At 42.0% G+C, this 27060-nt stretch overlaps 1 protein-coding gene across 1 annotated transcript; it reads right to left on the reverse strand.

Annotated features, from left to right (window-relative positions):
* Nucleotides 1-629: 629 nt before the first annotated feature.
* Nucleotides 630-25281, reverse strand: PI4K2A (phosphatidylinositol 4-kinase type 2 alpha; the record flags this gene model as incomplete). The annotated part of the gene is made up of 9 exons (XM_084245916.1): nucleotides 630-791; nucleotides 4855-4914; nucleotides 5736-5869; nucleotides 6573-6672; nucleotides 8450-8511; nucleotides 12010-12163; nucleotides 12556-12683; nucleotides 16926-17130; nucleotides 24847-25281. The coding sequence occupies 9 exons, from the start codon at nucleotides 25279-25281 to the stop codon at nucleotides 630-632; spliced, it is 1440 nt and encodes a 479-aa protein (XP_084102042.1).
* Between the last annotated feature and the right edge of the window lie 1779 nt (nucleotides 25282-27060).

Here is a 27060-nt window from a genome sequence, read left to right on the forward strand (position 1 = left end):
GGAGGCTTTCACTATTGCACTGATGGAAGACGGGGAAGAGACCTGGTAAAAACCCAAAGGAAAGGTGTGGCTTTTTCTGTCCCAGGACTTCATGTCACCAGTTGTCCTCTGAGTCACTCAGCTGCGTTGGTCCATGGGAGTGAAGGACAGCGAGGCACCTGAATATCTGGGTCCATGCGAATATAAGTCTGGGTTAGAGGTTTCTGACAAGAGAGGATAGGGGATTCTGCCTGGGTTTTGCTACTAGTATTTAAATTTCTTTTTGTTATTTTTTTTTCTGATGCAGAATATAATGAGGAATTGCAACAGAGCAGGGTGTCAGGGAGGGAAGGGAATTTCCCAGCCTGCCCTCAGGAGATGCTAGAAGGGAGGTACTCCTCCCAGGCATCTGGACTACTGGCCTGGAGCTCCAGCCTTCCCCAACACTCAGAGGGGCCCTAAGCACGCACTGTCCCTCTGATTGTGCTTCTCCCAGTGCTTGGGAAAGCCCTGAGGGAGGGTGCGAGCAGAGAGGGAGGGCTCTGAAGGGCACTGCTCTCCACCAGCTTCTTAGGCTTTTCCTGCAATCCACTCCCCAGGCTTCCTCCCAGGCCAAGTCTCAGACAATATGCCTTTGTCTGCCTCGCGGGCTACCACCACGAAAAGAAGGGCTTCCGACTCTGAAAGCTCTGTGTGTAGGACTCGCTAGCAGACCGCTGGTGGGAACGGGCCGTCTCAACAATCACGGGTGGCATCTGGACGAGGTGCAGGGGACTCTTGTTGTCTTTCAGGGCCTGGGACAGGTTTAGGATCTGCAGTGGGAGAAATGAGATCAGTGAGGGTAAGGCCTAGGCACCTAGGTCTGCCTCTGAAAGGAAACCAGTAGACAGATGCTCCTATAAATCAATAAAAAACAACACAGCAACAGAAAATTGTACAATTGGCTAAAGAATATAAAAGCGCAGTAAGCAGAAAATGGAAACCTCTCTAGTTATTTTAAAAGTACAAATTAAAACAAAAACCTCCTATTCTTTTTGCCCTTCCGGTTAGCAAAGACAGAGATGATGACGATGACTCAGAGTTGGAGACAGTGTGTAGACACGGCTGTGGGGCTGGCTCAGGGGACAGTCCCTCAGAAAGGCAAGTGGACAAAAAAGATTTAAAAATGAATAGGCCCTCTGAATCAGCAATTCCATGTTTAAGGACTAAGGAAACAATCACAAATATGCACAAAACACTTAGTTTCAACTAGTAGAGTCAGTACTATTTATAACAGTGAAAGTTATATAAATGTCCAAGAATATGGATTCATTTAATAATTTAAGGGATAAGAAATGAACAATTAAAAATTATAGTTTATTGATGTGGAAAGCTGACCATAGTGTCATTAGAAAAAGGGATAAGGGGGGGCCTCCCTGGTGGTGCAGGGATTAAAGACAAAGTGCCATCAAGCTATCATCACCGTGTACTGCAGCAGAAGTTTGATCCCTGGCCAGCTGGCCAGGGAGCTGACCCACATGGCGCAGCAGACCTCTCCTGTCTCGCCCGCTGCTCCCCTCAGCAGTGTATTTCAGTAGATCTGCCTGTTCTACTCCCCACTCTGTCTCTGGTGAATCCTCTCACCCCCCGCACCTCTGGCCTGCACCCCAGTTCTTGTATGCATAAATTATCTTTAAAAAAAAAAAAAAGAAGATAAGGAACCATTATTATAATGTGATCCACTTAGATTTTCTAAAATTCTATCTTCCTATCTACCTATCTTCCTATCTACCTATCTACCTATCCAGAGAAAAGTCTGGAAGTCAGCAGTGATTATCTCTGGGTCAAGGAATTAGAGGTGATCTTTATTTGCTTACTGTTGTTTATCCTTTCTTTCTGGCTTTCCTACAAAGACTGTGTGTTAAAAAATCAAAACATTTGAGTTGGATTCTCCCTCAAATGCTGTCTCTTCATAATCATGTTGTTTGTTTTTTAAATAAAACTTTCGCTTTGGAGTAATTTTAAATTTACAGAAAAGTTACAAAGATAGTAAAGAGAGCTCCTGTATTTACCTAGCTCCTCATAACTTTTGTAATTTAAACTTATCAAAAATAACAAATTAACATTGGAACATTATTATTAGCCAAATTCCCGACTTAATGCAGAGCTTATTAGCTTTTCCAGCACTGTTTTTCTGTTCTAGGATTACATCCAGGTTACCACAATGTATTTGCTCCTTACCAGTTTTTGTCTACATATAGATATTTCAGAGGTGTCCGTGAGACACACTTTCTCTTCTTGTCAAAATTAGAATTGCCACGACTCATCTTCTCTGGTCGGACAACATAGAAGCTGAGGTTGTCCTATGACAGACTTCTTTAAACCACTAGATGTTGAAGATTTTCACAGTAAGGTCAGATACTGCCCTTAAACCACATAGACACTTGGCCCACAAGTGCTTCCCATAAAGAGGCAGAGATCCACCTGCAACTGGGATCAGAAGTCAGAACTGGATCCTACCAGAAACTAGTTCCTCTTCTACCTAATTGTTTTGGTACTTGTCAGCAACCTATACTGAGCCTTGAGTACAAGACTAGGGCAGAGGGCTAAAAGACCATTCAAATGGAACTGGAGTAAATTGTGCGGACCACCCAACTTAAACCTGCTCTGGTTGGGGCTTCTTGTGTTTCCTTTATTTCAGAAGCTGCCTCTCATGCACACGGAAGTAACTGGGGTAGAATGTCAAATCATCTGTAATTTACTTTCAAAAAATTTGCAAAAAAATATATCTATCTAGGTAGAGAGACAAATGATAAAGAAGTTTTCCCTCAGACCTTGTTTTCTTTATCTAACTTGGTTAGAAGCCTTCATGGTGAGTATCTACATCTATTACCCAGCTCTAATTCTCAAGGGGCCCTTCCCTCTTCTCCTTATGCCCAGGGTCCTCATACAGTTCACTCTGTAATTATGGCTCACAGAAGTAGAAGACTGTAACTTCCTTCCCAGAAGTATCTAGGATTTCTATTTGGCAGAGACTTAGATTGCTTTGGTGTGAGTGGTAAAACAAGGAGATGACTGATACAATAGCCATCTACATGCTGGGTGCTCATGGTAACTTACAGTACTTAGTGGGAGGCACTCTAGGTTTAAGATGCCAAAGGCTCTCAAAGGCTATGAAGAGCACAAAATGGAGAGAAAGATAAAATTACTCTCCCAATCCCCCCTTCAACCTTGTCGCTCTAGATAATGGCCCTAGCTGGGTATAATGGGAGGAGGGTTGCTATGATGTGAGCAAGGGGCCAAGTTGGGAGGGCATTAGAGAAGACAGTATAGTAGGGACAGAGGTACAGTCTACATAAACTTGAGAAGTTTGTTCCTTTATGCTGAATTCTATAATAGCAGAGTACACCATAAGGCTTTTAAGGTTTCCAAAAATTCTACCAGCCTAACTGGGCCCTTACCTTACTTGGGAAATGTTGGAAGACCACATAACTGGTATTCAGGAAGCTATAATAACTGCAGCTCTTAAAACCTCTATACCATTTCCAGGGAAAAACGGGCTCAGTAAGCCCAGAATTGCTCTCACCAGAAGTCTTTAGCTAAATGGTAGGAAGAAGTAAATGTGTAATTATGATGGGGAAGACCTTGTCTTTTTAAAGATGTGAGAAGCTGACTTTTCTGTACATAAAAATCACAGTCAAAAGTAGTTAACACATACTGAGTACTTCAATATGCCAGGCACTACTCCAACTGATAAACCTTGATATAGGTGCTGTTATTAATACCATATTGCAATGGAGAAGCTAAGAGAAGGGGAGATTAAGTAATTTGTCTAAGACCACACAGCTAGTAAATGGCAGAGCCAGTATTCAAACCCAGGCACTCTGACCACAGCCATACCCTTAACTGAGAGGCCATCCCAGCTCTCATTAAGAAAACCTCAAAATTCCAAGCACAATGTCAGTGCCCTATAGAGTTTTTAAACAATTTTACAAACATATTTTTTACTATGCCTTGGAGGGTCAATGATGCTCTGGGGGTTTCTTTAGCTCTCTTTGAAGGTAAAGTGGGAAAAGAAATATGACTTATTAAAAGCAAAAATTATGGGGCCTCCCTGGTGGCACAGGGGTTAAGCACTGCACTGTGAAGTAATGTGTAGCCTCTACAGCACGAGTTCAATCCCCAGCCAGCCAGGGAGCAACCCACATGGCGAAGCAGACCTAACCTGTCTCGCCCGCTGCTCCCCTCAGCAGTGTATTTCAGTCAGTCTGCCTATTCTATTCCCCACTCTGTCTTTGGTGAGTCCTCTCACACATACACACCACCCCCCCACCCCACATCTCTGGCCTGTACCCCTGCTCTTCTATGCATAATCTTTTTTTTAAAAAAAAAGCAAAAATTATAACCATAGTCAATATCTAAGTGCTTACAATGTGCCATTTTTCACCAAATATTTGACATGTATTATCTCATTAATCCTCTAGTCAACTCTGCAATGTATTATTATGGTTCCATTTTACAAGCAAGGAATTAAAGGCTCTTGTCCAAGGCCAAAGGCTTGTACATAGTGAAGCAGTCTGACTCCTGAGGCTAGTTCTTAACCTCCAAGCTGTACATCCTGCCCTGAGCAACCTGATGACAGGGTCCACGGGGTTAATTTACCAATGAGCTATCGAGTAATTGGCATAGAACTAAGCACACAGTAAGTGCTATACCAAGGATACCATGGAAGACTAGGAGATGGGGGAGGGCTACCTTTCCTCCCTCATGTGTTAGAGCAGAGTCACAAATATGTATATAAACTAAATAGAGTGTAAAATGCAAGTCTTACCATATTTACTGAACATACCCCTCCCAGGGAAATCCCAGGGATGACACCACATGTCCCAGGCTTACCTGTCCCCGCATGACAGCAATCTGCTTGTGGAACTGTCCCCTGTCAAAACCAGGATCTTTCTGCAAAAGAAAGACAGGAGATGGAACTTGCATGAACCACTAAGAGGAACCCATTTTCCTATCCTGATTAGAAACTTTTTAATAAAGAAAACCTAAAAGAGGCTTATAAAACTTGAAGTTTACTACCACTCCAAGAACTTCTTGTTTCACAGATGCAGAGAATAAAGAACTAGTACATAATCTTGTGCCGAGTCTCGTTATTAACACTAAAGAACTCTAGGTCCCATGCTCCATTTGAAAATGAGAGCTTTTAAGGTTCACTGCAGTCACATGGTGCACACACAGAACGCATACCGGTGTGATTCATCACAGCTGCCAATGTCTTTCAAACCAATCCCAACCAGGTCTTGCTGTCTGTCTACATGTGGGAATCTTGCTATTCAGACACAAGTCAGAAGAATGTTAGCCATTCTCTCTTGGCTTTTATCAGGCCAATTAGAAAAAAACATTAGGGGGCCTCCCCGGTGACGCAGCGGTTAAGCGCTGGGTTGCGAAGCTGCCCCCAGCCTCTGCAGCGCAGGTTCGATCTCCGGCTGCTCCCCGGCCACCGGAGGAGGGTCCCACATGGCACGCAGACCTCTCCTGCCACCCGCTGCTCCCCTCAGCAGTGTACTTCGGTCCTTCTGCCTGCTCTGCTCCCCGCTCTGGCTCTGGTGAATTCTCTCACCCTCCCGCGCTTCTGACTATACCCAGTGCTTGTATAAATAATAAACAAACAAACAAATAAATAAATAAATAAAATCTTTGGAAAAAAGAAAACAAAAAAAAATTAGGAATTCCTCCTTCTATTTGGAGATAAGGTTGAAGTTCCCCCAGCTAACCTTGAAGAGTTCGTATAGGTCCTCCTCCAAGTCCTTGATGAAGTTAGGGTCCGATATCTTTGGAAGAATCAGATCTTTGATCTCCTGAGAGAATGGGACTTTTGCCTGGGGTAACCAGGCCCAGTAAAAAGGATCTGAAAAGAGGAAAGGCCAAAAGGAAATATGGTGATGAAAACATCCCTTGACCTATCAGAACACTGCGAAAGGCAGAATCCCTCCTTCCTTGATATACAACAGGGAAGAAAACTTACAAGAGCAGTTAACCCTCAATTTAACATAGTAAGTGAAGGAATTAGGATGCAAACTCAGATCTAGCTAATCCCAGAGTCTGTGCTCTTTCCTAAGCTTTCTGTGGCCTTCCAAAACATAAGCCTATCTAGAAGTAATTGCTTGCCACTGAGACAGTCAGATATTCCTTCAAAAATAAAACAGGCTAGTACTTATATCTCTCCATATTTCCAAAAGTCTCTCAGTATAACAGGGCAGTGCCTGGCTTCCAAGATGGCAATGAGGAAAATAGGACACTGACAGTTCTTATGTTTAGAGACACAAACAGAATAAATTATAAGACAGGCCTCATTAAGAATAAGAAAAGTGTAATATGGAGATGAGAAAACCCAAATCTATGTTCCCAATGAGAATAAAAAGATAATAACTAAAAAAATACTACACTGTGGAGTAGTTGCTCTGGCCAGCCACTGTGCTAAAGTGCATGAACTGCATTATTTCATTAATTCTTGGAACAATACTGAGATTGAGGTGGTATAATGTCCACCGCACAGATGAGAAAACTGAAACTGAGCAAAAAAGACAGACCACAGTGGTCTTGAGACTTACATGCCCGCCATGAGTCAGGATGCTTCAGGGGGAAAGCCAGCCCATTGTCTATGGCAGCAACTTTGATGACAGGCTCCTTCACCACCACCCAGTCTGCATCCTGTAGAGTAAGGAAAGACTAAATACTAGGGTCCCACCAGCCTCAGGCCCTTTAAAGTAGACGCAAAACATCCCATCTCAACCTCTTAGGCACTAATACTTAATTCAACTATTCATTCTTTGAACTAGTTTCCATATTGTAATCTGAATATTATATGGCACCTGAATATTATCTGAATATTCATGGCACCTTTAACCTGGCCTGTTCAGAGTTCTCAGAGTCTCCTGAAGCTATCATAGAAAAGGTATGCTTCCCTAGGCGCTGCCACAGTCTTAAGAAAAACGACAATAACAAAAATTACTATAAGTCATCCCTCCTAGGAAAAGGCAATGAGAATCCTCAGAATATGAAAAGAAAAGAAAATCATCAGTTGGTCAAGGTTCTTTTGTGTGACCCTTGAGTCAGATGCCACTTCACTAACAGTGACCACATATTCCAGCAAGATAAGAGCACCATGGGAGATAACAGTTGGCTGCTCTTGGATACAGGAGCCTGTTCCCCAGCTTGAGTGATACATAAAAAGGAAAGGGCAGAGGTGAGTATAAACAGAGTAGGGCAGGCTTCCTGTGAGAGCCCACATCAGACATTCTCGCAACTGTGTCCTTGGCTCTACACTTCCGGCTCACTGGTGCCATCGCAGGAACAGGTAGCGTGGGTCCAGGACACCTGCACCAGAATCCCCTGGGATGCCTGAGTTTTACCTGACCTAATGGGGGAAAGATTTGAAGAATCTGTACTACTTTTAAATAAGCACTTCAGGTGATCCTGATGTATGCGGTTTGAGAATCACTATTAGAGAAGGAAGTTAAAAATTAAAAACACAATGAAAATGTATTAACTAACCTTAATGTGGTTAAACATTTTATAACAGTATATCAAATCATCACACTGTACATCTTAAGTTTGCACAATGTTATATGTCAATCATATCTCAAAAAAACTGAAAGAAAAAAAACACCATGAGGAATAAAAACAAACTTCGTTCTTCTCCAGGTAGACTTCCTATTTTTCAAAAGATTTACTTTTATTTATTTATGCATACAAGAACTGGAGTATAGGCCAGAGGTATGTGGGGGGGGGGTGTGTGTGAGAGGATTCACCGGAGATAGAGCAGGGAGCAGAACAGACGGATCTACTGAAATACATCGCTGAGGGGAGCAGTGGGTGACACAGGAGAGGTCTGCTGCCATGTGTGTCAGCTCCCTGGCTGGGGATCAAACTCAAGCACCAGTGGCTTCTGAGACTTAAACCCTGTGCCATGGCGGAGGGGGGAGGGGGAGAACTTCCTGCTATTTTTAAAAAATGTTCAGCCTGAGCATGGAAAAAGAAGAGTGGAATATGAAAGCAATGAGTGAATAAAGAAAGTTGCAGGAACTTATGTCCTACAGTATTGTGATCTGCTATAAGAAAAGTATTCCATGGTCAGTAAAGTTTAGAAATCACTTGGCCAAACACAATAGATTCATTTAATACACTACTCTCCATGTATTTACCATGCTGTGTACTGTGAATCTCCAAGAAAGGCACAAGGTATGTAATATGTCCCAAACTTATTTGAGCTTTTCTTCTACTTATCCCTGCTAAAATCCTTTAGTAGGATATTCCTTAAATAAAAAGATTAAGAAGAACTATACCAATTATTAATCTATCATTTTTAACATAAGTGCTATCCTGATTTTTCTGAACTTATATGACCTAAATCTCTATGATGTGCATTTCCTTATTATGCATATATTCTATCTCATCATCTTCTTCAAGATACAGATCAACCTCTTACCCGAGAACTAGAACTATCCATGGGACAGTCGTATTTAATCAGCCAGTTGTCGTTGCCTCGATCTGTCAACAGAAATACAAAGTTAGTAGAAAAACTGGCTTTCACTTTCAGTAATGGTGGACTAGCTATTTTACTTAGTCCATCTGTGCAATGTAACACTTGTACCATCTGATCAATGTAACCCAACACAATAACAGAATGAAGGGAAAAACACACCATCATCATGATGCAGAAAAAATATCTGATGAAATTCAACATTCTTTTTGATAAAAACACCAAATAAACTAGGAGTAGAAAGAAACAACCTCACCATAATAAAAATGAAAACCCCTAGTAAACAAATTCAACGGTGAAAGACTAAACACTTTTCCTCTAAGATCTAGGCCTGGAAGCCTACTTTCACCACTTCTATTCAGAAAAAACAAATAAATAAAAGGGAGCTAAATCAGAAAGGAAGAGGTAAACTCATGTTTGCAAAATGTAGATACCTTCCCCCTCAAAAGAAATGTAGAAGGGCAGAATATAGACACCCACCTCCCAAAAAGAAAAAGAAAACCCTATAGAGTCACAGCTAAAACACTGATTCAAAAGAACACCTGTACCTCTATGTTTACTGCAGCACTATTTACAATAGGTAAAAACTGGAAACAACCCAAATGCCCAAAAATAGATGACTGGATCAAGAAGATGTGGTATTTATACACAATGGAATATTATTCAGCAATCCAAAAAGATAAACTCATGCCATTCGCAGCAACATAGATAAAGCTAGCAGGAATTATGCTCAGTGAAATAAGCCAGAAAGAAAAAGAAAAATATCGAATGGTTTCACTTACAACAGGAATATAGGGGAATCAAATAAGACATCAGTGTAAAAAAAAACAATAACAGTACAAAAAACAACAAAGCAAAAGCAAATAATTACAAATCAGAGACATACTGCAGGGGAGGAGGAGGGAGAGGAATCACAGGGAGGAAGGGAAGAAAACAGGAGACTGTAGTGATGGTGTACAGGTGCCTTGGGGAAGGAAATTCTAAGGGAACTCAACCTGAGGGGGTGGGAGGAAGAAAATATTGTTTAAAAAAATTAAAAATTAAAAATAAAATAGAAAAAAAAGAGTCACAGCTAAGTATAAGGATAAAAAGTTAATACACAAAAGTCAGTTGCATTTTTATTCACTAACACTGAACAACCCAAAAGGAAATTAAGAAAGCAATTCCATTTTCAGTAGCATCAAAAAGAATACTTAGGAATTAATTTAACCAAGGAGGTGAAAGATTTTGCAACGAAAGCTCTAAGACATTGCCAAAAAAAATTAAAGAAGACATAATAAATGAAAAGACATGTTCATAGAAAGACTTAATATTGTTAACATGTCAATACTACTCAACACAATCTACAGATTTAATGCAATTCCTACCAAAATTCCAATAACTTTTTTTAAAGATTTATTTTATTTACTTACACAAGAATTGAGCTGTAGGCAAGAGGTGAGGAGGGTAGAGGGGTGAGTGAGAGGATTCACCAGAGACAGAGTGGGAAGAAGAACAGGCAGATCTACTGAAATACACTGCTGAGGAGAGCAGCGGACAAGAAAGAGAGGTCTGCTGTGCCACGTGGTTCAGCTCCCTGGCCAGGGATCAAACTCATGCCACAGTGGCTGGCGATAACTTGATAGCATTGAGATTTTTTTTTTTTTTGGGGGGGGGTGAATATTTTATTTTATATAATTCTTACATCATTTTTCATGTTTGCACAATGTATGCATTTTCATTTTGGTTATATTCCCCATACAATTGCACCCCCTCTTATTTTGACCCTAGTCCTTCCTCTCCCCACCCCTCCCCGCCCCCAGCACTGAGATTTTAACCCCTGTACCACCAGGGAGGCTCCCTCAAATGATTTTTTTTTTTTGCAAAAATAGAAAAAAACTCATCCTAAATTCATAGAAAATCTCAAGGGACTCCAAACAGTAGAACAATCCAGAAAAAGAACCAACCTGGAAAACTCACACTTCCTCCAAAACTTTGAAACTTACTACAAAATGATTCTTATAAGAAGGTCAAGTCATCAAAATAGCATATTCCTGGCAAAAAGACAGATTTACAGACCCACAGAATAGGAAAGAGAGTCTTGAAATAAACCTTTGCATATATGGGCCAAATGAATTCTGTCAAGAGTGGCAAGACCATTCAATGGGAAAAGTCAGTCTTTTCAACAAATGAGAGCTGGGAAACTGAATATCCACATATGGATATTCATATGGACTCCTAACCTAAATCTAAGAACAAAAATTATGAAAATTTTACAAGAAAACAAAGGGCAAAAGCTTTGTGACATTGAGGAAAAAAAAAAAGCTTTGTGACACTGGATTTGGCAATGATTTCTTACATGACTCTTAAAGGCACAGACAAGAGAAAACACATGAATTGAACTTCATGAAAATTTTAAAAATTAACTGCAACAAAAGAATAAAACAGCAAACCACATATTGGGAGGTAATATTTGCAAATGGATAATTATCCATTATCCATCTGATAATAGATTAGTATCCAGAATATGTAAAGAATTTCTACAATAAAACATATAACCTGATTTGAAGATAGGCAAAAGACCTTTGTCCAAAGAAGGCATATGGTTAAAAGCACACAAAAATATGCTCCAATCCCTAATCAAGAGAGAAATCCAAGCCAAAGCTTTGAGATGCCACCTCACACCTATCAGCTGTCAAAAACAACCAGAAAATAAATGGTGGCAATGATGGAAAGAAATTGGAATTCCTGTGCATTGCTGATAATAATGGATAAAAGTGCAACCTTGTGGGGAGGGAAAAGTACAGTGGTTCCTCAAAAAATTAAACATAGAATTATCATACAGTCCAGCAATTCTACTTCTGAATACTTGAAAAGCTGCATACTCAAAATACTCAAAAGAACTAAAAGTAGCATCTCAAAGACATATCTGTATACCCATGTTCATAGCAGCATTATTAATAACTGAAAAGTAAAAGCAACTCAAATATCCATTGAAAGAAGAATGAATAAGCAAAATGTAGCACAAACATATATTATTTTTTAAAAAGGAAAGGTATTCTGACATATGCTACAACATGAATCAAATGAGTACATTAAGTGAAATAAACGAGTCACAGAATGACAAATACTGTATGAGTCCGCTTATATAAGATACTTAAAAGACAAAACTGTTCTGTGATAGGTCTTGCTGCTGCAACGATGACTAGGGGTCAAGGATTAGAGCACTTTTTTATGGTGCTTTGGAAGTGCCAAGTGGCTTTTCCCAGAGACCAGGAGAGGCTATGGTTGAAATGTAAATACTGGCTCCAGGCCTCACTACTGATAAATGCACGTTATATGCCTGGATATAACCTGTCTTGAAAAAGTATTCAGAGACTCCCTGAATGTGCCTACACTTCTGACTTAGGAAAAACCAACTCATCCTGGCAAGGCACTTTGCTACCAAGGTCTGCAAGCCATCAGGTCTCCACTGTTAAGTGCCTCACCACAGTCTGGCACAGGGACAGAACCACACAGACACTCACCAGTGTTGCGGATGATGTAATCCAACACCACCAAGCGCTCAAACTGCAGCAGTAGTTGCCGGTTAGTGTTCTCAGGGAGAGGCTCTGCTTCAAAACGCCGTAGCCAGTAGTCTGCATCTTTGTAGCCTTCAACAAAGATCTGAAATGAACCAACCTGCAACCAAGAAGGAGGAATAAAGGTATTTCCCTAGCGCCTAAGTCCAAAGACCCCAGCATTAAGCCAGATATCCAACGAGGACTGTAGTTTATCATTAAAGGAGAAAGTGGTAAAGACCTTTACTTCTTCATTTCCTTGCAAGTATAGGAGAAAAAGGGTGTGACAATGACAGCCCAACAAAATCCAAGAGGCCCATTTAAACAGTCCAAAGGAATAAAGTGATAAAGTTAAGGTCTCCACTCTCGGGAGAATTATTCTCCGAACGGTAGAACCCTAACAGAAATGAGGACGGGAGCTTCCAGGCAGGTCTGCAGGCACCCTGCTTCACCACTTAGATGGTTATACCACTACAAATCCCCTTTGATAAGCCAGATAAGTGCAGTCTATACCTTTGGTGGCAGCCCGATGCGGTTAAACCTCTGCCCAACTTTTGGCACTTTCTCTAATGCAAGCCGCTTGCCCCTGGATTTCACTCGGTCAATGGCACTATAGTTGAAGGTCTCACTAGCCAGGTATACTACCTACAGTGGAAAGAGAAGCAATACCTAGGTTAGTGTCAAGTTCATGGAACTATGGCAGGGAATAGCCAGATGCTCACCAACACTGTCCCTCTTTCAGGGCACATGGAAAGAATACATTTCTCAGCTTTGATAGAAGCTAAGATAGGGTATATATTACTTTGGACAAGAGGAATGTGACAAAGTAATACATGTACATCACTTCCAGGCCTAATCCCTAAAATCTCCCATGACTCTTAGTTCATATTCCCCAATCTGTGCAGCTGAAAATGAAGGGCTCTGAAATAGCAAAATCACATCATGGAAGGATCCTAGACCCCTTGTCATGACATGGACTGTAGTAGAGCTGCCTACCTGGTCTGGATCTATGATGTAAGCAAGAAATTAATTCCGACTGTACTAAACCACAGTTGCAACATACCCTATACTCTCTTCTTTTGGATTTTGTACTACATTGCTATACATACACTTAGTTATGCAGACTGTATCTGTAATATTATACAAGAAACTAGTAATAGCAGCTGCCTCAAAGGGGAAAAAAAAACTGAGTGGTAAAAAACAGAGGTGAAAGAAGGGCTAAATTACTCTTCCCTGTTTATTTTAGGGTGCCTTCTGATATTTGCATTAGATGTATGCACATGGCCTATTAAAAAAAACATTTTTAAAATGGGCCATCAGTATTACATTTGATTATAAAATTGTGATATCACTATAATCATAATCCATATGTAGTTTTATTATCACACCTACCACACTGTCTTGTGAGTATCCATTCATATATCTAATTTCTCTCTTAAGACTAATGAAATTTGGGGAATAAGAGAACATCTTATTCACATTAGAATCCTCAGCACCTAACACAGTGCCTGACACATGATCACTAAATATTAAGTGAATGAATGAATAAGTTACATTCAGAGTTTTTTTTGTTTTTTTTGTTTTTAAAGATTTATTTATTTATTTATACAAGCACTGGGTACAGTCAGAAGCGGGGGAGGGTGAGAAAACGCGCCAGAGCCATAGCGGGGAGCAGAGCAGACAGAAGAACCGAAGTACACTGCTGAGGGGAGCAGCGGGTGGCAGGAGAGGTCTGCGCACCATGTAGGACCCTCCTCCGGTGGCCAGGGAGCTGCCGGAGATCGAACCAGTGCTGCAGAGGCTGCGGGCAGCTTCACAACCCAGCGCTCAACCGCTGCGCCACCGGGAAGGCCCTACATTCAGAGTTTTCATAGGTAGCAACAAGTTGGTTTTAGCAGAGAAATACCTAAAATTTTAAATTTTAAGAAAAATTTTTTCTAAGCCTTGCAAAATTTATTGCAAATAACTAATGAAATAACATATCAATGAAACATATAAGTGAAATAACATATCAAAATACTTAAGAGAACAGAGAGATTGCAGCAAAATAATTCCCTCCCTCCCACCTGTTGATCTATTCATTCATCCATCGGTCCATCCAGTATGAGTACCTAAAAGGGATGTGAAAGGTGCTGCAGGTTGGCACTCCCTGCCTTAAAATCAGGAAACACAGGCACAAGAAGAAAGTGGAAAAAAAGGTTCTCCTAAGATCACCTTGCCAGTTTCCATGGTAAAAACCCCAGTTATCTCAAGCCATAAATAACCCTTTTTCCCCACGCCCTATCAGATTTATTTTCGATCATGCTTTAAAACCACTTTTTCTATGACTAATGAAGCTATCAAAATCTGAAACCTCACAAAAACACAGAGCAGAAACAGCTAGGCAGTGAGAATTAGAGCCCTACTATTTGAAGTCCCATACAATATGAGCCCTGTTTCCATAGTGACAGATCCTCTGATTGACCGGATAGAATCCTGTCACAAGGGTGGGGAGGCCAAGAGGGAAGAGACTTCCTCCTACTATTCTCTAGCAGCTGTATGTAAAGCTTGCAAAGTTCTCTCAAGTCTCAGTCGCATGTAGCTAGTGTTTTAGCTGCTGCTGAATCTTTGATGCAAAAGATCATCAGCCCTCATTAAGATTCTCTAATAGGGAAAGAGGAAGACCAGAGATGGGGAAAAAAAGGATTGGGGGGTGGAGGAAAGTAACATTACAGATTAGTCATAAAAATACCCCAGGCTAATAGGTATGGAGTATTTATATTGTGCCATGCACTGTTTATGTGGAATATATTACATAATCTTAAAAGCCACCCTATAAAAGTAGGAACTATCTATATCCCTATTTTTATAGAGAGGAAACTGAGGGGTGCAAAATGAGTGGTAAAAAACAGAACAGAGGAGGGGGTGTTAAATGACTTGCCCGAGGGTGACCCATTAAAAAGCTGCAGAGCTAAAATTGACTCAAGCCCTCTAATTCTTGGGCACTGCATTCCAGAAGCATAGGCAGAACAGGCAGGCACAGGCCCGGGGCAGCCAGCTATTTACCTAGTAAAGAAAGGAAATTACATTGAAGAGCAAGGAGTACTTAAAAGAGTTTCTACAGTCTAGGAGGGGCCTAGTAGGAGGATTTCAGGTTAGGCAGGAGATCTCAAGAGCATTAATTATCATACAAGATGGTCAAAGTGTGCTATTTGACTAGATGCATAGAGAGAGAATTGAGGCACAAAGGAAAGAATGAGTTGCACAAGATTAGGCAGTAAAAGAGCTACAAGCCTGAAACTACAATCAAATATTCTCTCCGCAGACCTGAAGTTTAGGCTCTCTGGTATTGTTTCCTGTGGTTTGATAGTCATTTACTGACTCAGCTGGTGCTTACTGGAAGTATAGTGCTTTGCTAGGATGAGAGAAGGAAATTTCAAGAAATTTCAAGAAGTCCAGACTACTACAAACTTACAAAACTAACAGGCTTATTGTTTGGAGTTTGATGGCAAAGGAGCAGGCACAGTTAAACATTCCCAACAGCCACATTTGCTCCTAATATATCCTGGTAAAACAGAAAAAGGAAAAAGAAGTTTGAGGGGAAGTTCCTACCTGCTGATCAATCTCTTTGCCCACAGAATCTGCTACTTAAACCTTCAAAGAAAACCTCAAGCAGGGGTTTTTAATCTAGAGGCATGGTCCCTAGGGAGTAAATGGATAGACTTCAACTTGTCTATGAATCATCCCCCTGAAAATTATATTTATAATTATATATAAAATAATAACTGCTAATAGATGTGTTTTTTCTGGGAACAAGATCTATAGCTTTTAAAAAAAAAAAGATTTATTTATTCATGCACACAAGAACTGGGGTACAGGCCAGAGGTGTGGGAGTGAGAGGATTCACCAGAGACAGAGTGGGGAGCAGAACAGACAGAGTGAAATATACTGCTGAGGAGAGCAATGGGCGAGTCAGGAGAGGTCTGCTGTGCCATGTGGGTAGCTCCCTGGCTGGGGATCGAACTCATGCTGCAGTGGCTGCAGATAGCTTCATAGTCTGTATCTTAACCCCTTGTACCATCAGGGAGGCCCAGGTTGTTGTTTTTTTTTAAGATTTATTTATGCATCCAAGAATTGGGGTTGAGGCCAGAGGGGTGTGTGTGGGGGGGGGGGGTGTCGAGAGGATTCTCCAGAGACAGAGTGGGAAGTAGAACAGGCAAATCTACTGAAATACACTGTTGAGGGTAGCAGCGGGTGAGACAGGAGAGATCTGCCCATGTGGGTGCCGCAGTAGCTGGCAATAGCTTGAGACTTTAACCCCTGTGCCACCAGGAAGGCCCAAGATCTATAGTTTTCATCAGACTCTCAGAGAGGACTAAGGCCCAGACAGTTAGACAAGCACCAGAATGCATAGCATAAGGATGGCTGAGGAGAAGTTCATGTCAGTTCACTATAGAGGTTTAGGTCAAACCTTTGTTCTAATTGCCAGTCCATCTACAGTTCTCCTTGCCAGATCATGCGTAAGTACTCAGATGATTATCAGCTAGCCCATTCTAGAAAGGAACTAAATGGCACAGAACTCTCAGAGAGTGAGCCACAACAGTCAACAGGTTCCTAACCAGCTTGAGGTTATCTGGGATACAAATATACAGGGAACCCATAAATATGCACAGAAGGTCAGAGATCTTCCAAAAAATATGCAAAAATTTCATGTGTTTCCTTCTCAGGATCACTTTCATCACATCAAATCATGAGCTTAAACCTACCACCCTGTCCCAAAAGGCTGAGCATAAATAGGAGCATAAATAGCCCTCACTGGACCTAGCAGTCCTACTAACATGTAGCCTGGCTTTGACTCCAGGAAAAGTCTGGCCAGGCAGTAAGGTTCCCTGGAGACAGGTCACTGACCTTTGTACGAGGTACAATGTTGAGTTCCAGTTTTTGATCGACCAGGCTGGCCCCTGCCTCTGAAAGATAGCCCTGGTTGAGAACAAGGCAGTCACGGCCAAAACAGCAGGGACAGCATAGTTTTTGCAGCCACTTGGTCCATTTAGGATTCAGTTGTCCATAAGGCTCTTCATTCTTAGGTTTGAAGACAGCAATAATCTTCTACAAAATAAAATAAAATAAAAAAAGAGGACGTTAAGGGCAAGTTGATTAAACTAGCTTACAGACCAAAACAGCAGGACTCTAGAAGGAAATGAGAGGGTGAAGGCACCATGACTCCTTTATGAAGTCTACCTGCTACCAGAAGTAAATCTCAGCAGGCCTTAGGCCTGGCCTCCAGACACAACCCCTTTCCTTCCAGCCTCCCAATTGTCATCCTCTCCTCACAGGCCCATGCTGAGCCCAGCATGCCCACCACCCCACGCAGGCCACTCCTACAGGCAGTAACAAAACAAAATGGTATTTTAAAGGACAGATGTACAAAAAGAGAGAGGGCAAAGACAGAAAACCCCAACTTACTGTCAGACACAACCCTCTCCCCAGCTTCTAAGGGGAAGACACCAACTCACGTGTGCAAGGAACGAACCCACTATTTAGAAAAGGCTATAGCCAAAGAAGTTTCCAAGTTTGCTATGTACAACAGAAATTGAACACCATCAAATCCCAACTTCCAAGGTACATACTAACATACTGTTACTCTGTGTCAATTGTGTAAAGTCAAAAAATAATCAACAGAGGCAAATCAAGTATTAAGAAATGAGGGCAAGGGCCTCCCCTGGTGGCGCAGTGGTTGAGCGCTGGGCTGTGAGGCTGCCTGCAGCCTCTGCAGCGCCGGTTCGATCCCCGGCTACCAGCAAGGGTCCCACATGGCGCAGACCTCTCTTGCCGCGCCCGCTGCTCCCCTCAGAAGTGTATTTCGTCAGTCTGCCTGTTCTGTTCCCCGCTCTGGCTCTGGTGAATTCTCTCACCCTCCCGCACTTCTGACTGTATCCAGTGCTTGTGTAAATAAATCTTTAAAAAAAAAAAAAAAAAGAAATGAGGGTAAGACAATTCCTTCATTAATGGTTGATTTCCTCTATCAGTTTTACTACCCTACCTTCTGAGTATTAATAAGACCTTAAAATAAAAGGTTAGGTATGGCAAAATAAAAAAGCAACAAAGGAGAAAAATCATAGCAGGTAAAGGAATCTGCTACCTGGTTAGAATGGAGTTCTTTTAAGTAAATGTGATGGGCAACAAATCAAGACAGGAAATGCCACAACGATTAAAATCCATCTTCCCTAGCGGATGGTAACTGAATCCTCAAAGGTGCCTGGAAATATGGGGTCCTGCTGCAGCTCAGGAACTATGGCGTCCCTCCTGAAGGTCTCTGCCCCCGGTCAGCAGGCCCTCCTTCCCTCCTGTCCCCAAACTGGTAATTTCAAAGAAAGTATAGTATATACTCCAGTGATTCATCTTCATATCATATGACTCTCCCTCTCCCTTTACCCCACAGCGAACTTAAGCTAGTCTAGATCATAAGACATTTTCCCGTGGGTGTCACTTCCTGAATGGCAGGTCACAGCATAAAATGCTCATCTATCTGCCTGCATTAAGTACTCATATGAAGAACTGGCTAGGTACATGTCTCCAACAATTACTAATCAATTTGGGGTCAGTTCCTTCAAGAAGCCTTGCAAGGATCTGAGACTGTAAGAGAAATACAGAATGTTCCTCCTCCCTCCAAAAGAATTAATATATTCTTAAACACAGCAAACATACCCCCCAAAAAAGTTCAATGCATATATTCATATCAAAAGTCTTCAGAATTATATTTTTTATCCACAGTGGCTAGTAAGAGGCCTAAGTAGCAATCTTCCTCTCTATCTCTGCTTCTTCTCTGTGTCAGCTCTGAACCACACAGAAGTACCAGTAAGGGGCTGGCCACTCAGAGAACCACTGAGGAGACCACAGTAAACTCTGGAACCTGGGCAGTGAAACCACAAGACAACCTGACACACATCCTAGAGCCCAACAGTTCAACTAAGGTACAATATGGAGTTCAGCAAGCCGGTCCCCAAATGGAAAACTAAGATATCCCTAATACTAGCAGGGACTGAAAAACATCAGGACTGAGATTTAAATACTCCACTTAAAGAAACCGGAAACTGTAGGCTAAGACAGCAGCCAATCATCATTTGCAGACTCAATTCTCAAACTTTTGATTTCTTCTCACCATACGGATAAGCAGAAAGCATTTCACCAACTCTAAAAGCATGTTAGTATTACAAGGGTTTCATAAATAATAGTGCCTGGACTGGACAAATGGGGGAATGGTAGAGTGGGAAGGATGGAGGAACAGGCGGACATTCAGACAGAAAGAGAGACAAGTGCTTTTCAGGACTAAGTGTAGGCCTCAGACCAATTTGGTTCTATTAACACTTGCTCAGCACCAAGTTTGTGTGAACGCTCTGAGGGGTTGCTAATTAGATATATAAGTAAATCACTGGCCTAATTTCCAAAGCTAATGTTCATCTTACATAATCAACTGTGTTACTGAATAATGAAGAACACTCTCCTTAGTCAGAGAAATCAACTTAACCATTCAAATTAGAAAGACACTGACCACTTTGGTTGAGAAAGAAAGTAATTACTGCTTATTTTTTTCTTACCATTCTCTCTCTTCTTTAATGTACATTCAATTCCTTCATTGCATTTAGAAGAAAGCTTCAGTTTAATGCCAATATTTTCAAAACACTTTTCCTTAACATTCACTTACTAATTCTCTTTTAATGAAGAAGGTAAGGTACAGGAAGCTTAAGCAGCAGCAAGAAGTTGGAGATAAAAACAGAATTGCATGAGGAAGCAAGAGGTTATTCATTGGAAACTGGAAACAAAGGATTTCTGGTATCTTTCCAGTAGCCCTAAGGAAGGTATTATGCCATGTGAAAATCTAGGACAGTCAAGCACATAACATGTTGCACAGTGAAATATATACAGAAATAACTTAACAAAACAATTTGTTCTTTTTTTAAGTTTGGTAAGAATGAAGTAGACAGCTCTCAAACTTTTGGGTCTCAACATACCTTCAAACTTTTAAAAATTATTAAGGAGCCCAAACACCTTTGTTTTTGTGGGCAAAATCTATATTTTCTTATAGCAGAAATTAAAAATGAAATGTTAAAAGCATTAATTCACTTAATAATAAAAATAAATCCATTACATATTAACCTAAGGGATACGTTGTTATGAAAAGTAACTTTTTTAAAAAAGATTTTTTATGCATACAAGTACTGGGGTACAGGCCAGAGGTGGGGGTGGTGGTAAGAGGATTCATCAGAGACAGAGTGGGGAACATAACAGGCAGACGGATTGAAATACACTGCTGAGGGGAGCAGCTGGCAAGACAGGAAAGGTCTGCTGCGCCATATGGGTTGCTCCCTGACCTCCAGGGATCGAACTCCTACTGCAGAGGCTGCGGATTGCTTCATAGGGCTGTGCTTAACCCCATGCGCCACCAGGGATGCCCATGAAAAGCAACTTTTTAAAAACAATTTTCAGTGAGAAGAATGGCATTGTTTTACATTTTTGCAAATCTCCCTAGCGTTTGGGTTAATAGAATAGAACTTCCTTTAGTATTCAACCAGTTTTCATATCACACATCCTGCAGCCTCTGGAAATCTCCCCTGTATACGCTTAAAGAAATTAGATTGAAAAAGGAAAACAAAGTCTTTAAATTAATATGAAATGGGCCTCCCTGGTGGCACAAGGGGTTAAGACGTTACCTATGAAGCCGTCCGTAGCCTCTGCAACACGAGTTCGATCCCCAGCCAGGGAGGTGACCCACATGGCACAGCAGACCTCTCTTGTCTCGCCGGCTGCTCCCTTCAGCAGTGTACTTCAGTCAGTCTGCCTGTTCTGTTCCCCACTCTGTCTCTGGTGAATCCTCTCACCCTCCACACCTTTGACCTGTATCTCAGCTCTTGTATGCATAAATAAATCTTTTAAAAATTAATTAATTAATATGAAATAATTTTGATCTGTGGACTCCAAGAAGGTACTACTTCAGGCCCCGGAATCATTTCTGAGAACTGATGTATTCTGTTCCAGAGGTTGGAAGAAAGTCTTATTTACATGTTATCCTCACAAAAGACAGGGATGATCTGCTCCAAGTATATAAGACCCTGAAAGAAGACAGATCCAAATTGAATGTTATAAAAGAGATGTAGCCTATCATTATTTTCCCATTCACTGCCACTGACCCAGCCTGCCTCAGCCTTAAAACTATGACCTGCTTGTCTCCCTATAACAGAGAGTAGATGATGCTTTAAATCTCAGGAACTACAATTATAGATGATATGCAAACATGACTGCCTCTTAACCTTTTAGTTTTAAAAAATTATTCTGTTTGAGAGTCTTTATTTGGTGATGGTTATGAGTGTGGTTCTCAACCAAGCACAAGGACATCAGAATTTCTTGGAGGGCACAGATAGCTAGAAGAAGCACATTCAGTATTATAGTTTTACATTTGAAAAATGGGAAAAAATACCGTATTATATTTGTAAAAAACCCATGGTTTTTAAATGCCTGGTAATTACTGATGAAGGCCAATTTCCTAGAAAATGTGAGTGTGACTGTAAAAATTTGGAGGAAATACCAATTACTATTGGTAATTGAATTACTATCCTCAATGGTCATGAAAGCATCTTCCCAAAATTATACTACTTTTACTTTATTCAATGCCATGTAACCAAGAAAGTCTAATCCTGAGGTCAATAAGCATGTAACTTCAAAACAAAACAAAACATGCTGATCTCCTGCTAAGCGCCAGGAGCTATGCCAGGGCTTTCATGTGTGAGATCTCATTTTAATCCTCTTAATATACTAGTGAATCACATGCTTCTCTATGATTCTTGTAAATATGAACTAATATTAGTGCTAGCCTCATAAAAGAGAAAATGTTCAAAAAATACTTCTGTAGGTGACTGGGCATGAGACCTGAGGCACAAGGATGTAAGTGAAGAGGGTAATATGAGTATTCTCTACCAACATTTCTGATCTGGCATTTTCCATCTTGCTGTTCCAGGTACCCATTTGTTTGCCCTGAGGGAGAACTCATCCTAACCGGGATGTAGAATTAGGGCTAATATTTTCAAGAACCTTTTGGACTTTCTATCTGCAAAAGCAACTGTTATAAGAACCACTGGTTCCCCCAATCGTTGTTCCCTTTTCTTTGGACACAAGCTCCCTGAGTTTTAGCTGGGCAAGATATAGGCTAATTCCTAGTCACTACTGCAGCTAACTTCTAAACAATGAACTATAAGAAGAAGAATCTGGCACAACTTTTTGGAAATGTATTAAAGGGAGAGGGAGCTTATATCCCCTTTCCTTCCTAAAACTTGACTGAAGAGTATACAAGATGTCTTGAGTAATCACAACGGATCCCAAAGTAGAAACTACATGCTAAGGACAGCTGATCAGCTGGATGGAAGGAGTCTGCACCCCCGATAAAACGAAATCCCACACCAGCCCTGAGCAGTAGACTTCTTTTATGAGAGTTATGGACTCTTATTACTTTTATTCAAGTTATTATTTAAAATTTTAAATTTTCTGCCATACATAGCCAAGACTATATTCTAGCTGAAAAGAGAAATCAGAAATTCAGTGACTAACTCAGAGGGAGGAGAGCATACTGGTTAGGAGCATGAACTCAGGAGTTAGTATATCTGGGTCTGAATCTTGCCTCCCACTCTTTAGCTTCTAGATGCTGCGCAAATTCTTTAGAGAGAGTGCCTGAGTGTTATCACCTGCAAGGATAATAATATTACTTATCTTCAAGGATGTTATTGAGGTTGTTGTTATTATTTGTAAAGCACTTAAGATAGTAGCTGGCATATAGTAAGTGCTATCTAAGCAATTGTTAAACAAGGTAAATGCATATGGAGCAAGGCCAAATATGACAAGCCCAACTATAGGGAGTCTGTGGGCCAGTATAGCCCACGACAGCATTTAGGAAGTGGTCTTCTACTCTAAATTACATTTCCTCAATGGAAGCAGGATGGTTACATTAATGAATTTTGACAGAGCACATGTGTTTTGACTTCCCCTCTAAGAAAGGACAGTGGCCAGGAAATTTCAGAGACTGGGATCCTGCAAATCACCAAGAAATATACCCACAGTCTATCATTCTCTGTCTTATACACTGAGATGGTAGCACTTTACCTGCCAGGTACAACTGAGAGATCCTATTACTCCCACCTGTCAGAGTACCAGATCACTTCTCAGCTGACCTGACATACTTCCGGCAGAGCTGTAACAGTGTCATGAAAGAAAAACAAAAGCCTTCCTCCTACTGCTCTACCTCTCAAAGACAATCTCTGTCCCTTCTTCCATCACCCAACAAGCTAAAACACACACACGCGCACACACACACACACACACACACAATGAAAGTAAAAACCCTCATACATCAGATCTCATTCTGGTTCACTTACAAAAAAAAAAAAAAAATGAAAGCATGTTGCTAACAACTAGACCTCAGGATACCTACCCTTCTTTACTTCTAACAGTGAATGGTTCTCCTTTGAGCTTTCAGTTTAACTTACTGCTTCTGTATTTGAAGAACTTAGGAAGATGTATTATTCTCAAAGCTTTCCCCAACTCAGTTTATATGAACTGAATTGATGATAGAATTACTCTCTGATTCTTCATAATCCAGCGATGACATCTGGAGAATGAATCTAACGAAGAGCTACAAGTCACAGCCCATCCTGATCACTCGCATTCCTATCAAAACAATACACCATCCGTTTAAAAAGTTCACATATGAGAGACGCAGGGAAATTTTGAGAGAACTTTAACACCCATCAGTTTAATAAATATAATAATACTTTTCCCTAATAAACCATCCTGGTACAATCGGAGAACTTTGACAGGGAAGAAGAAATGTTTTGACCCACTGCTCTTCCAATGATACCTGTGATTTGATCTAAATGCTTAGATTGTTGTGCAGTTCTCAACAGGAGAAAGGTCACTTCATGCCCCATTCCCATCCCACCCCATCCTCCTGTACACACACACACAGGGGACGAAATAAAGGTCAGCAAACACTATGCTTTAGTTGGAAAGCAAATTAATAATCATGAGAGAGAAATGAAAGTAAAAAGTGGCTGAGAGCCCCGTGTTTTTCATTCCAAACTCAGGAACCATAAAAGAGGATTTGAACAATTTCCCAGAGTGAGCAATAACCAAAACAGATGAAACTGGTGAGTCCACCCACTCATATCACCAATGTCTGCCAATAAGAGATCTGGGACGGTGGCAGGACACATCTCACAATACAGAAGGCTGGAACTGACCCGTCAGAGTCCCTGACAGGTCACCCATCCTCCTCAAAGCACAGTGACAAAAAGAGTTCAGTCGAAGGGAGAACGTATCTACAGACACCGAACAGATCAGTCCAAAAGGAGAGAACAGGCCCCGAGCTCAAATCTGTAGATCAATGACCTAATAGTAGTTTCAACAGTCTAAAGCTGAGGAATCAGAAATGAAGAAGAAAAAGGAACCTACTAGAAAGCAGCATCCCCCAGCCTCTCTGTCCTCTGATAGGCTGAGATTGCCCCATCACACTACAAAGTGTCTTGCGTGTATCTGGTCAATTTCCTCTTTTCATTTTCCGCTCACTCCTCCCCCACCAAGCAGGTTCTGATTTATTTCTTCATCCGCAGAGCTTTCCCAAGACCAGTCCTTAGTGACATCCCGAAATCCTGCCAAGCGGCTCCGCACGGTGAAGTTTCCCTCTTTTGCAGTCTCACAGCCCCCCTTCTCCCGCTGGACGTGCGAAGCCCTAAACTCCCCCGGACAGACCCACCGTCCCCAAAGCCAACAGCCCGCTCTCACCCCCTGCAAGTCCTTGACGAAGTAGCTTCCACTGGAGCCCTGGTAGATGCGCTCGGGGAAGATGCCGCGCTCGATGGCCACCTCGGCCTGCCGCACCACCACCTCGAACTCAGGGTCCTCGGGAAAATCGTTTCGCTCGCAGTGGGCCTGCGCGGCGTGCGCCGCCGCCGCGGCCTGGGCGGCCAGGGCTTGGGCCTGCGCCGCCACGGTTTGGGTCTGGCTCTGGGCCGCCGCACCCCGGGCCCGGTCCAGCAGCGGCTGCCGCTCCCGGTCGTGGCCTGGCGAGCCCGGCGGAGAAGGGACCGGGCCGGCCGCCGACGCCACTCGGATCGCACCCCCCGGCACCTGCGGAAAGTGAGCACCCGAGCCGGAGGGGAAGGTGTACTCCGGGGGTTGGGCCCGCTCGGGGGACACTAGTGGGCTCGTCTCGTCCATCCCTCAGGCCGCCGGCTCCGCGGCCCGGCGCGCTCCACACAGCTGAGCTTGCTGCCGGAACCAATCCACGACGCCCCCACCCCGCCTGGCCAATCACGTCGCGGGGCCTCTTTGACCCGCCTCTACCTTCCCTGTTTACTTGGCGACGAGTAGGCACGACCCCTCGCGCGCGAACGGTGGCCAATCAGAACCGGCCCCTACGCGGTCGCCCCCGCCGCGTTTTTCTTACGTCACCGTTTGTGAAGACTGCGCGTGCTCCTGGAGCCAGACCTGGGCAGACCAGCCCTCCGCTCCGACAGCCCCGCCCCGCCCTTAGCTTCCAATTGCTGACTGGGGGTTGAGTGCTTCCATAAAGTAGCCTACCTGAACAGTCGGTCGTGGGGAACAAATTCCAGACACAGGCACCAAGCAATAATCTGGGGTGATTAGGGGTGGCATCTAAAGGAGGACATATAGTTAGCCAGAGTACTTACGTACTTGAACCTGTGAAATACTCTTTCAGTTAAAATGCGTATTATCAGTAACACTACCTGTATAATGTGGGATGTACTGATGCGAAGCATGGAGTTGGGAATCAGAGACATTTAAGTCTGAACCCTGGCTCCACACTTAATGGTTATTTTAAACAAGTTGTTTTACTCCATAAGCCTCAGTTTCTCATCTATAAAATAGCAATAATCATGCCCCAGAGGTGGGAAAAAATTCCCTTCCTCCTTTTTTCAGTTTTTGGACTAGGTTAAATAATTAAATTGATATGAGACACATTATCAGGAAAAAGCAAATGTAATTATATACATATGGGAGCTCAAAGACATGAAACTCAAGGGCAAGTTGAACAATTGAAGTTTATTAGCCATCCAGAGCTAAGGAATGGGGCTAGGGGCCTGGTGCTTCAAAGAGGAGGAAGATAGTTCATCGGACAGTAAGAAAAGCAGATATTTGGTTATTAGATGTTTGTCCTGCCATGCAGACAGGTCTTTTAGACAAAAAAAAAAAAAAGTTGTCTTTGATAATCACTCTTTTTCTGGCATAGGCCCCCTTTGAAATTCTTTACAGTCATTGAGGAAGAGGTAAAAGTTTTTCTAGAGTCTGCTGTGTCTTGAATTGCCTTCAGCTCAACATAATCCATATGTCAAAGTGGCACATATGGGGGCATCTTATTTTGTTCCCCTTCATCATTAAACTCTCTCCTCCCCTATGCCCTGGTAAGCCATTAGTAGTAAATCGTAGTAGTGTTTCCTATCCTACAGATAAGGAAATTCCAATTCAGAGAAGTAATTTGCTTACTCTCTTCATGCGCTTGCTTTCTCTTAAGTATTAAATACAGTCTTGAATTTTTCCATGTACCTGAATCTTGTCTTATTTAGGTGTCAGTGTCCATGAGGACAGTGATCATGTCTTTCTCTACCCTTGCAGAACCTAGCATCACTTTGCACTCATAATGGTCAGTAATAAACATATAGATAAATTGCTTGATGCATGGTGTTTGAAAAGATGTGCCTGATTTTAACCCTATATTTTAAACACAAAAGATCTGAGTTGTGACGACAACGCAAATCCCTGCGATGAATGCGAAAGTGCATTCAAAGGGGATTCAAAAGACACAGTGCAGGTGCAAGGTTGACACTCGTTAGCTACAGTGGCCCAGTCTTTGTAAGATTTACAATTTGCACCTCAAAAGCCGGGTTTGGGTTCTGTCCTTAAACTCGGAGCTATTTATAGTTAGGGAGAAAGGAACAGAATCGGATCGATGATGCTTCTGACGCAGGTGTTGCTTTG

Source organism: Talpa europaea (assembly GCF_964194135.1).
Source record: "Talpa europaea genome assembly, chromosome: 10".
NCBI classification, from domain to species: Eukaryota; Metazoa; Chordata; class Mammalia; order Eulipotyphla; family Talpidae; genus Talpa; species Talpa europaea.